Below are 13,391 nucleotides of genomic sequence, written 5' to 3'. Positions count from 1 at the left end.
CATGACAAAAGGGTAACTATAGAGTGAAATTACCTTTGCTCTCTCAAAATTAGTTTTTCAAGTCATATATTTTGAATTCCATTAATAATGTTACAAAATTTTGAAAACAAGGAAAGAAAGTGATATTTTTTAAATTTCATAGATGCTAAGTGATATTGTCAAAAACTTTAGGGGAGATTTCCAAAATTATTCCATTTTTGAACCTTGCTTATTCTTCTAAGGGCTAAATATAGTAGAAAAAAGTGAAATTAGGATAAGTAGGTGAGATTTTTAGAAGTTTAGGGTACTAAGTCATATTGACAAAAATCTCAGGAGAGAATTTTGATATTATCACTTGTTATAATATAACTTAGTTAAGTGTAGGTTTTGATACCTAAGAGAGGTTCCTGTAATATGTTAAACCCCACGGAAAGAATGTGAATCTAATCCTGAAAATGATTGGAAAATATATTATACAACTATAGGTTATCACCTAAATCCATAAATAGTAACTAACCTGTGACATGATTAGCTTTCTTTACTTTTTGAAATAAATAAGCCCCCCAATCAAATTCCATTCTAATATAGATTTTTCTTCCTTCAAATTGTCATTTGATAAACATTCACAATAAGATTTTGAAACCCTCCCTACTCATCGAATTGAAAAAATTACTGGGTCAAGAGTCACTGGTTAAATAGTTAGACTAACCATTATTGACTTGTGATCTCATAAATAATTGATATATTACTTTCATTATCATGCATATTTGGTCAATCTATTAAATTAGATATCAAATTTTTTTGAAATAAAAGAAAGAACATGAAATGATATAAGAAATTCTAACTTCTAAGTGATTTAGACCTAACACATAGTTCCCGAAAAGTAACATGGCAAAAATCTATGATGCTCAAAAAATGGGGAAGAATTGAAAACATTGAAGAAATAAAAGAGTTAATAGCAAAAAATGCAGAAACCTACTTTTGAAGAGTGTGTCTTAGAGAGATATATGTTTTATTAGTACATTAAATATCCTGATAACTGGGTCAAAGACCACTGTATTGCATTGAAGACTGGGTATAAATGAACAAATCAAGAACCAAACTAGTTTAATAAGAACCAGTCTAGTTTGAAGGTTTACCAATCCAACCGAATGAGGTAATTGAATCGTAAAAAATTTTAAATAAAAGATAATTGATAATTTGACAATATCTAATGAAGGCAAAATTGTCTTTTTTTAATAAAAGCATACATTTGACAACTCAATTGGGGGCAATTTATAAGTTCTGTGAATATAGTGTGCAATTTGCTGCTTGACCATGGTTATAAGGGGCAATATGTGATTAACATATAAATCCATGCAATGGCAAAATACATGGCATTAATACCAAGAATGTAGCCATTAAAACAGTAATATGTAACAAAATAATAAATTTTATCACTCATTAAAAAATTGGGACAATAAAATAGTAATATATAGAAAAATGATAAAATTTATCACTCATTAAAAACTTATGTTTCACAATTGATTATATCCATCAAAATTCAAATTAAATACTTATCAACCATGAACTACATTAATAAAGCTCAGTGACTACCAAAAAAGGACTAAATCCCTCTTTGGGCTGTAGGTCGGGGGTTCAAACCCTATTTGCAGTGAAAAAAATCCAAAAGAAGTGCTAGACATCCCCTTGGTGTAGTTAGATTTGTATACTTGCTAACCCCTTACATAACCTGATACGAGCAGTAGGATCATCACTAGCTCGTGCGAAGATGCTTGAGATTTTTTCAATTCAATCCATGATGTTCAAGATTTTGTTGAAATCATGAAGAGGATGGAGTACTAGCTATTTGATCTTCATGTTTTTAGTTTCTTCTGTTTTGTTAGATTTTTCTTGTTTAGTTGGTTAGGTAGTTATTATTATGAATAAATATGGCCAGCTATGTGAGCTATTTGAGCCATTTAAAAGTAGTTAGGGAAATAAGTGACTAAATCTTTATCCAAATTGGATTAGTCTGAGTGACTAAATAAGTGACTAAATCCTTATCCAAATTGGATTAGTCTTAGTGACTAAATAAGTAACTAAATAAACTATCCAAATTGGATTAGTTTTAGTGATTTAGTTTTTAGCTATAAGTAGGTCTTTTCTATTCCATTGTAAGAGAGTTATGAAATGAATAAAAATTGAGAGTTTTTCTCTTTCTTGTTCCTTAGGAACATTCCTTGATACAAAATGAATTATGTCTCCTTTGTTCAAGTTTTGACTTATCAATTCAAGATCATGTTGAATTGTGGCACTATTCAACCAACAAATTTTTGTTCTCTAATTTGTTAGATTGTGGGTTGAGATTAAATTCAAGGTTCACACCTCGGGGGTTAGAGGGGTCAAGATTTTTCCATCTTTTGTATCCATAACCTGGTCAAGATAGATCCTTGCACTGCCTGTGCAATTCATTTCTTCTCGAGCGGTCCTTGAAGAATCGAGTTCGCATCATCTGGTATCAGAGTTTCGGCTTTTGATTCAGGTTAATATCCTTTTTCTTTTCTTATTTTTCCTATTATTTTTCTACCAAAACCCTAGTCTCCTTTTTATTTTAAAAAAAAATTATTCTTGTTTTCTTGATTTTATTAGTTGAGTCTAACCTACCCCGTTGTTTGATCGAGGTTGGAATTTCTTGGTGTGATTATGTTCTTGAAAACAGGTTTTTCAAGGGTTTAACTCCCAATTAAATTTCTTCCAAGTGAAGTCGTAACCTTGTGTTGAGTCATCAAAAGCAAAAAAAAAATTCGGATACTGTACACCAGGGGGGGTACTGTAGCGTACTGTTCATCGTACTGTAACGTATTGTTCATCCAAGTTACTATTCATCCGAATTTAAAAAAAAATTCAAATTGTATTTTTTGTGTTTGCTTTTTCGTTTTTGGTATCCTTCCGTGGTTAGGTGGTAGAAGAGTCCTTAGGGTTTCCAATTCCTAATTTATTTAAGATTAGTAAGTTCGTGACTTTCCTTTTCCCATTGTGCACAACTTTTCTTTGCTGTCCAATTCCTAGCATCTTTGGGAGTCCATCAAAACTATTATTTCTAATCCTTAATTGTGTGGAAAAAAAAGAAAAATTTTCAGTTTATTTCCATTACCAATTCCATCCCCCTTCACAATACAAAAAGTCCTCCATTATTGCTACACTTGTGTATTTCTTTTGATCAAATCTCGATTCGAGGACGAATCGCTTTCAAGAGGAGGAGAATAATACGAGCAGTAGGACCATCACTAGCTCGTGCCAAGATGCTTGAGGGTTTTTTTAATTCAATCCATGATGTTCAAGATTCTGTTGAAATACATGAAGTCGTGAAGAGGATGGAGTGCTAGCTATTTGATCTTCATGTTTTTAGTTTCTTTTGTTTTGTTTGATTTTTCTTGTTTATTTAGTTAGGTAGTTATTAATATGAATAAATATGGCCAGCTATGTGAGTTATTTGAACCATTTAAAAGTAGTTAGGGAAATAAGTGATTAAATTCTTATCCAAATTGGATTCGTCTTAATGGTTTAGTTTTTAGCTATAAATAGGCTTTTTCTATTCCATTGTAAGAGAGTTATGAGATGAATAAAAATTAAGAGTTTTTCTCTTTCTTGTTCCTTAGGAACATTCCTTGATACAAAGTGAGTTATGTTTCCTTTGTTCAAATTTTGGCTTATCAATTCAAGATCATGTTGAATTGTGGCGCCATTCAACCAACAAATCTTTGTTCGCTAATTCATTAGGTTGTGGGTTGAGATTAAATTCACGGTTCACACCTCGGGGGTTAGAGAGGTCGAGATTTTTTCATCTTTTTTATTCATAACTTGGTCAAGATAGATCGTTCCGCTGCCTGTGTAATTCGATTTTTCAAGACATGTCATTGGAGAATCGGTTCGCATCGTAAGCTCTTTAGACTCCCTTCTCTGATAGAATAAGATAGATTAAATTATAAGAATATTATCATTACTGAAAAATGTATCCTCGGTCGAATAGGGTAGATTAGGTTATAAAAATGTTATTGTTGCAGAAAAATGTAGAATATAATAGATTATATTATAAAAATGTTATCGTTGCTAGCCCCTTACATAGGTTCTTCAGGCTCCCCTCCCCGGTAGAATAAGATAGATTAGCTTATAAAAATATTATAGTTGCAGAAAAAGATATCCTCAGTCAAATAGGATAGATTAAGTTATAAGAATATTATCATTGCGGAAAAATGTAGAATATGATAGATTAGATTATAGGAATGTTATCTTTACGGCAAGAAAAAAAAGAACCATGAATTACATAACCTCTTTAGACTCCCTTCTCCGGTAATATAGGATAGATTAGGTTATATGAATGTCGTTGTTGCAGGAAAAGGCATTCTTAGTCGAATAGAATAGATTAGGTTATAGAAATATTATCATTGTTAAAAAAAGGTAGAATATGATAGATTATATTATAAGAATGTTATCATTGCAAAAAAAATTCATAAATTACATAGTCTCTTTACGCTTTCCTTTTAGGTATAATAGGATAGATTAAGTTATAAGAATGCTATCGTTACAAAAAAAGGTATCGTCACTCGAATATGATAGATTAGGTTATAAAAATGTTATCGTTGTGGGAAAAAAATCATGAATTACATGGCCTCTTTAAACTAATAGATTAGATTATAAAAATGTTATCGTTACTGAAAATAAACCATGAACTACATTATGGAATTGATATGACAATCATATACATAACAACCAATAATCATCAATGAATAGGGTTTCATTGTCAAATTCCCTAAAATAAAACAATCACATATTCACACAGTTAATAATCCAAATCGAATTATGTTCATCTTAAGATTTGAAATGAATAATTCAAATTTATTCGAATAAATATGGCTCCATATTGACCGTTGATGGCCCTCAGTGGCGCAACCACTGAGGTCCAGTGTCCAACTTACCCCAATTCATGAACATTCAATTTTTCTCTTTTTTTCTTTTCTTTAAATATTTCCAAAATAATTAACAATAATATATAGGGATAATTTCAAAAACCTCCCTTGAGCTTTCTAACTATTTCACTGGTCTTCCTTTATATTTTGAAAACTATATTAACTTTCCTTGAACTTTATTATCTTGTAATATCTAAATTCAATCAATAATTAAAAAATAATATTAGAAGAGAGGAAATAATATAATTTCACCATTGCCCTTCATCTACTAAATTGTTCAATTAGTATAATACTAGCTCAAATATTAAAGAAAACATTAAAATTTGCTATTTATCATTAGGGATTAAATCACATATGGCATCAAAAATAATATATCATTCTATATATTTTAGTTAATGTAATATTCAAATTATTCTTTTCAGTTATGAACTCATTGTCAAACATAATCAATAACAAATAATAAAAAAATATGCAACTAAAATATTACAAGGAGCGAACTTTAATACTATAAAAATCTCAATAACTAATCTTAATATGTTGACAAGAATATTTATGATATTCAAGTTTATTTTCTGTAATATTTTAGTTGCAAATTTTTTGGTTATTTATTATTGATCATGTTTGACAACGGGTATGTAGTTGCAAAGAGTAATTTAGATTTTGTATTAAGTGAAAAATATAAAATGATGTATTATTTTTTTGATGTTATACGTGATTTTATCCCAAATGATAAATAACAAATTTTAGTGGTTTTTTTAATATATGAGTTGGTATTAGATTAATTAAATAATATTATAGATGAGAAATAATGATAGAATCATGTTATTTTCTCTCTTTTACTGTCACTTTTTAATTATTGATTGGACATAAATATTACACGACAAATAACCTCAATGGAGGTTAGTGTAATTTTTAAAACATGAAGGGAAGCCACTGAAATAGCCAGAAACCTCAAGGCAGGTTTCTGATATTGTCCCTAATATATGCCCTCTTCGGGCTTGGGGGCGGGTAAATTGCTAATTGTCTCTGTCCTTTAATCTCTCGCCTAAAACCCTAAACGCAAGTGAGTTACCTTCCTCTACCCCTCTCCTTCTCCAATCCATGGCACCCAAGAATCCAATATCTGATCAGCAGCCTCCTCCGCCGGAACTGGAAGAATCATCTGAATCATCTTCTGAAGAAGAGGAGTCAGTGTCTAATAAACATATTCCTCCGCCAGAGCCAGAAACGATGAAAGAATCATCGGAACAAGAGGAGGAAGAGAGTTCTGAAGAAGAAGGAGAAGAAGAAGGGTCTGAAGAAGAAGAAGAAGAAGTAGGAGAATCTGATGTTGAAGAAGAACAAGATAAACAGAAATCTTCTCAGATTCTGCCCGATGTTCAAAAGCAGACCACCCCTCCACCTCAATTCCCTGCATATTCTGGCAAGGAAGGAGAGGAGGATGAGGAATCAGAAAACTCCATAGATTCTCCTTCTGCGTCGGATTTCAGAATCAAAGTTGTTACTCCTCCAAAGCCCACTTCGAAAGACTCTAAATCCATCTCAAAGCGCCCCTTTGAAGCTGAGAAAGATGATGAAAGCGATTTGAGAGGTAAGAAAAAGGCTAAAGTTAATGCTGAAGAGTTCAGGAAAGATTCGAGTAGTGGAGGTGCTGGGAGGGTGTGGGGCGAGGAGGATGTAATCGATCTTCTTCAAAGCATGATTGATTTTAAGGATGAAAAAGGGGTTGATCCTTCTTCTAATATGGCTGCTTTTTATGACTTTGCTAGGGGAAAGTTGCAATTTGAATTTTCGAAAACTCAGATTTATGAGAAGATTAGGAGGTTGAGGATTAAATTTTTCAATAATATGGAAAAATACGAGAAAGGAGGGGAGGACCTTGTTTTCCACAAGCCTCATGAGGCAGAAACTTTTGATCTCTCTAAAAAGATTTGGGGTAAGGGAGGTGATGGGATGATTAATAAGGGAGTTGATGAGAATGTAGATGGTAAGAGCAACAATGGCTATAATGGAAAAGCAAAAAAAGGTGGTAAAACTGTCCGTTCTGTGGATAAGAATGCAGTCAAAGAGTTGGGGAAAGATGATCATGAAGGTGATTTTGAGTCGAAGTATCCATTCTTGAGCCATTCGTTTGATATGGACGTTGGGGACGTTGGGGGGGGTTTCTTGAGAGAGAATATCAGTTTGATTGGGGACGCCAAGGCAAAGGATTTGGAGGGCAAGTGGAAGAAATTCCGCGAAGCTGAAGTGGAGGTTTTATTGATGAAGATGGATTTGATGAAGGAGCACACTAAATTGGTTTTGGAAGGTATGAAGGAAAGTAATTAGTGCTTGGTAGGTTATATGTTTGGATTGTAAGGCATGTCTTTTGGGTTTCAGGTTATTTAGGCTGGAAATTTCATGCTACATATTCTTAGTCTGGCCATGAAAACCTTTTGGTGCCAATTTTGTTAAATCGGGTTTATAAGCTCTTTTGGACCTAGTAATTGGTAATATACAGTTGGTTCATTTTCATTAAAGTTTGGTTATCAAATTTTATTAAATTCCTGATTATTGATTGCTCATCTGCCCTGTAATTTTGTATCTGCGGTGCTTCCCTGTTACTAGAAGTAGAAAGTTAACTGGAACTTACCTTCTTTTCCTAACTTGGGTGTAAGTGATCGAGCCCATATTAGCTAGTAGTGGTGTTCACGTACAATGAACCCTTAGATCATTCCATGTATTTTTTCATTGATTTATCTTCTAGGTTATGCATCATAAAATGTTTTTCAGGATGGTGGACTACCGTTCACTGTTTTTTCCTGGCTGCAATGCTATCTATTGTTGTAATTGCTATGCAATCTTTGGTTTGCTTTTTAGCCTTTTTTGAATCGGTACTTTGTAAATAGCTTATTTAGGTTTATTGATTCCTTTACTTCCCTGTTTACTTGTCTCGGGACCATTGGTCAAACCTTATGTTCAGCTAGTTGCTTGCTCAAACCAGTGACAGCATATTATGGTTTCAGAATTGTGAGTCACAGGGAAAGCTTTCTGCAGAATATCTATTCCTTGTTATGTTGTTGAGACACAATAATTGATTCATTGGATCTGATTATTGCTATTAGTACATATCCCTAAACCATATTTTGATCAGCCTTCAGAAAGACTATTCTTCAAGAGGGTGCTAGAAGAGATGATGCAGCTTGGACAGAGATTTTCTCTGATTCTTGTTTTGGACCAATGTTAGTTTTTTCTTTTTTATTTATCTATCAAGTTATATCAAGTAGTTTTTTCATGGTTTATACCAGTGAAAAAGAGTGAGACTCTTAACTACTTCGACTATGTGCAATGTGACAAAGCTTGTCAAATACTGGGGAATGTCAATGGTCTCAATTTCTTGCTCTGCATTGCCATTGTATTAAGATCACAGATATAAACTAAAATACACATATCTGCTTCAGCATAATCTATGAGAAGGTAGCAAACTCCTAGTTAAAGACATGACAGAAATGGTGGAATCAATTTCGAATTGCTTGTATGCCTAGTATGTGGAATGTAATTCAAACTCAGATTGCAGGAAGTGGATGGAATTTTGGTCCGATGTGTTTGTTTTGTTGAAGTAAAGCATAGCAACAGAAAAAAATGATGGTCATCTAGCCATCTTCGTGGAACTCTGAAATAATGATTGTCTTCTTAGGTAGGGGGGAGAAATATTGCCTTTTTTCGAACCGAAGAACTCCCACTTACACCCTCGGATAGAGGTTGAATAACTCTAAAATTGCTACATTAAAATTTTTGTTTTCTTTTTTTTTTCCCCTGCATTTGAACTGTTACAAATGAATACGTGGTAACCAATCTGATTCCCAACTTCTGATGTCGATGAAAACGGTGTACATTTGTATGTTGAGTTGCTTGAATACCAATGCATTGCTCCTATAATTAGGATTTGGTACTATCGTCTCCCTTTTTGAGGAATCTGACTAGTAGATTTTTGAACGCATCAAGTATATGTAGCCATTAGGAAAATGCGATTAAGCAAGAAAAGCTTGAGAAATCCCAAATGTTTAAAAGTTGATCGGAGGTTCACAGGAGTTGGGACATTTTTTTAGGATGAAAGATGTGGGGATTTTGTAATAACTGCAAAAATACAGCTTCCATGGACAATCCTGCATATCAATAGAGTATGATTACGATAAGAGAGAAAAAGAAGAATGTTGGGTTTCCAAATATGGTGGAGGAGACCTTGTGTGTATTTCAAAATTGGCCAAGGTCTTCGACAATCCCGCTAGACCTCTTGAAAGAAATGCATGCGGTGAAGAAAGATGAAGAAATGTGAATATGGCAGATTGCTTTTTGTTGTCAATTTTCTAGGACAAATTTATAAAAAAAAATAAAAATAAAATTTCTAGACCAAAAAAAAAAAAAAAAAGATTAGAAGTCCGCCAACGAAACAGCCAACAAAATTTATTTTTTTGTGCTGCTCTTTTGTTTATGGTCGTAGTTTGGCATCAGGGGATCAAATTAATGTTTTGGCCAATTCTGTTGGGATAACTAGATATTAGATTTAGAAAACTTATTCGTATTAGCATTTTCAATTGACATGTTTATGTTCCCGCATATTTTCTCAATAGGAGAGATGTAGTTTTAGTCGCCAACGTTTTGCTTGTCAAATTGATCCCCAATGTTTCGATTAAAAGAAATATGGTCCACCAAATTTTTTATTTTAGACAAATTTATGACAATTGGTAGATCACAATAGCTAATGGTTTTCTAAAATCAAATCAGCAATACAAAGAAGTTTTTAATTTACATTTCTTGTCTCTTAACATTTGAAGTTTCGATTTATATGGTCGCTTAGATTTCATGTTGTTGTAATTAGAGCTTTATGATGAAACAAAGTATGAATTGAATTAAAAATATAACAAATGTATTCCTAAATGCCTATATCATTTCCTCCAAACACCAGCACAACATTATCATATAACCTAAAAAGCATCTTTTTTATTACATTAGTTACAATTGGATAACATTAGATTCATAATATAACTTCTTTTTTCCTTCTAATTAAAATATATCGTTCCAATAAAAAAATTTTTAAAGTACTTATCTTACTGTTTGTGTACATGAATAATATTAGGGTAAAATAGCAAAAAAACTTCTTATGATTTGTTAAATGATCAATTTAACTCTCTCTAATTTGGAAACCTATACTATAGCTCCGTATAGTTTCGACTAAATTAAAAATTGAATGCAAAGCATCTAACTTAACAGTTGTATGTGAAATATCAATATTACCTCTGGTATGCGTGAAATACTTTGCATTCAATTTTTTATTTAATCGAAATCACAAAAGTTATAGTATAATTTTTCAAACCAAAGGAAGTTAAATAAAAAATTTGACAAATCACACGAAGTTCATTTATATAGGAGCAATATTAACATTTCATGTACAACATTTAGATTAGATGCCTTTCATCTAGTTTTCAATTTAGTTGAAACCACAATGAGCTATAGTGTAGGTTTCTACGCCACAGAGAGAGAAATTGAACATTTAGCAAATCACAAAAAGTTTTTGGCATCTTACCCTTAATTTTATTGAATAGTTCAAATAATTTGACAAAAATACGTTCCTTATTTAAAACTTAATTGATAATATATTAGAATGATAAAAGGTGAATAGCTTAATTTACAAATATATATATATTCGTTGTTGACTATTTAATTATGAATATAACTGATAATGATATAATTCATTATCAATCAATTACTTACAATGCATAAAGTAAATACATATATTGAACCAACTTTGAGACCAACAAGGCAAAAAAGAAGCAAAAGAAATTAATGGCAAGAGTAAATGAAATAACGATATTGAAAATTAGAGGGAATGGATGTTTAATTAACTTTTCGAACATTTCCTTATTAGGGATAATTTCAAAACCTCCCTTGAGATTTTTTATAATATTGCTCAGCTCCCTAAATTTCTAATAAAATCACTTACCTCCCTTATAAGTTAAAGTCAATATTAAAAGGAAGTATTTGATTCCTAAGATAATTTTAAAAAAGTCCAGTAAGTACTAATAGCCAAAGAGGCCTTAGTCTATAACTAAGCTTGAGATCTCAGGGTTTGGATATCCTGGATTCAAATTCCCTTTCCTCTTCCTTATTTTTTAAATCTTACCCTTCCTCTATTAGAAAAAAAAAATTTAAAAAGGTTACTACTAAAATAAACCAACACTCCTAAAGTTTTAAAATATCACTAACATCCTTCTGAACCATGTATTTTGTAATAAAACTAAGGATGGCAATGGGGGGCTATTGGGGTGGGGAGAATTTTTTCCCCCCATTTAGAAACGGGGCGTGGGGCGGGGGTATACTCCCCTGCCCCGCCACCCATTTAAAAAAAATAAAGATATATATATGTACATAATTATATATAATATTTAATTTAATTAGTTATAAATTTATAATAATGATATTATTAGTTATATGTATCATTTAATGTATATTAGTATATGTAATATAATTGATATTATCAATTATACTACTAATTATACATGTCTATTAATAAAAATTATTAATTATTTATACTAAATTTATTAATACATTTATATTAAATTCTTAACTGCACTTAATACAATAACACTTTTTTCTAAAAAAACAGAATAATAGTTTAGTGATTGTATTGGTATCAAAAGTGAAAATTTGATTATTTTATTTATATTTGTTTTATCATATTAGATTATATTCAAATAACTTTTATTTTATTATTTTTATGAGTTTCAATTGTGAAGTTACAATGAATAATAATTTGGTGATGTGTTGATATTTTAGTACTTGATTATTTGATAAAATTTAATTATAATGAAATTATATAACAAATTTTTTTTAACCCTACGGGGGAAGCGGGGCGGGGCGGGGGAAGCGTCCCCGCCCCATTGCCCCCCCCCTTAAATAAAACTACCCTTACATTATAAAAGTATTCTAACATTTTGTTATAAGGGATAATTCAAAAACCTTCCTTGAGGTTGAGGTTTTTGATAATATCACTTAGTTCCCCTTAACTTCTAATAATATACTTATCTCCCTTATTAGTTGAAGTCAGCATTACTTTCAGCAAGATTTCTATTAACAGTGAAGAGACCTTAGATTACTAACTAAAGTTGAGATCCCAAGAATTAGAAATTTTGGTTTCAAATCTGCCCTTCCTCTCTCTACTTCTCGAATCACATCCCTTCTTGCTCGGAAAAAAAAGTTTCTCCCAATATCAAGTAGCACCTCTAAACTTTTAAAAAATCACTTATCTCACTTTGGACCATGTATTCTACAATAATATCACCCTTACATCATAAAAGTATTATTAAAATAATTATTTATGGAGAGAGATGTATTTTTCTTCAAACTGTACCAATTTTTGTTGTCCTATCTTGAATTTTCCATTGAATTGATTTTTAAAATAAGATTATCATCAAAGGACTTAAAAAGCTAGGGTAGGGCAGATGTTAAGTGTAACTAGAGTTGTTAGAACGGTGATTTATTTCTATTTTTGAAATTTCTAAATTTTTTGTCGACATAATTGGTAGAGTAATAACGAAAAGTTAATATAAGGTTGAGATAGGATGACTGAAAAAGTGGAAAAAGAGATGTTTGAATACGAAATAATTGTTAGATCAGTCATTTTTATGGATTTCAATTTATTATCTTTCATTCTTTTTGCATAAGTAATTGTTCTAATAATGAGGATAATTTGATGTAAGGCTGACATAGGAAGAATAAAAGTAGAGAAGGGGCATTTAAGTAAAAAAACACCTATTGTTTATGGATTTTGATTTTTTCTTTTCTAAAATTTTTGGATAAATAATTGATAGAATGGCTAGTGTAAATTAATATAATTTGACATAAAACTATAAGAATTAGGTGGAGGGGTTGTTTAAGTAAAAACAATTTGTTAGAATACCCTTTTCTTTACTGAATTTCAGATTTTTCTCTTCCAATTCTTTTTATTTTTTGCCTAAATAAATGCGATGTTTAAGTGAAAAAAAATTGTTAGAATACCCTTTTCTTTAATGAATTTTAGATTTTTCTCTTCCAATTCTTTTTCTTTTTTTGCCTAAATAAATGTTAGAATAGTAAGAGAGATTTAATATAAGGTTAGCATTGGAGGATTAAGAAATTTAGAAGAAGGGTATTTAAATGTAAAAATAATTAATCGTATGTCATTGCTTTATTGGCTCATTAGTTTTTTTTTCTAGGCTTTTTCACCTAGCTAATTACCAAAATAGCAATAACAATTTGTACATGGTTGGTATACGAAGATTACATAGGTGAAATAGTTTAAGGCTAAAAATAAAAAAGTTGTTATAATCACCATTTTATTCTAGTGCTTTGGTTTTCTCTTCCATATTTTTTTGCCTATGAGCCAGTATGTATGAAAGACAGTTTATGGATGCCAATCTACCTACCACATAGCTCATGCTGTTAACC

At 31.3% G+C, this 13,391-nt stretch overlaps 1 protein-coding gene across 1 annotated transcript; it reads left to right on the top strand.

The window, feature by feature from the left end:
• Positions 1–5,893: 5,893 nt before the first annotated feature.
• LOC113699852 (STOREKEEPER protein-like) lies at positions 5,894–8,314 on the top strand. Its single transcript, XM_072056766.1, has 2 exons — positions 5,894–7,236; positions 8,062–8,314. Exons 1-2 carry the CDS (start codon positions 6,030–6,032, stop codon positions 8,226–8,228), a joined length of 1,374 nt encoding a protein of 457 aa, XP_071912867.1. The 5' UTR covers positions 5,894–6,029; the 3' UTR covers positions 8,229–8,314.
• The last annotated feature ends 5,077 nt before the right edge of the window (positions 8,315–13,391 follow it).

This window comes from Coffea arabica, chromosome 7c (genome assembly GCF_036785885.1).
Source record: "Coffea arabica cultivar ET-39 chromosome 7c, Coffea Arabica ET-39 HiFi, whole genome shotgun sequence".
NCBI classification, from domain to species: Eukaryota; Viridiplantae; Streptophyta; class Magnoliopsida; order Gentianales; family Rubiaceae; genus Coffea; species Coffea arabica.
The sequence above is the reverse complement of the archived record's forward strand: the minus strand, read 5'-3'. Positions and strand labels throughout refer to the sequence as shown.

Coding starts and splice junctions, on each gene's coding strand:
- LOC113699852 (XM_072056766.1), top strand. CDS start 6,030: ATGGCACCCAAGAATCCAATATCTGATCAGCAGCCTCCTCCGCCGGAA. Junction 7,237..8,061: donor CACTAAATTGGTTTTGGAAG/GTATGAAGGAAA, acceptor TATTTTGATCAG/CCTTCAGAAAGACTATTCTT.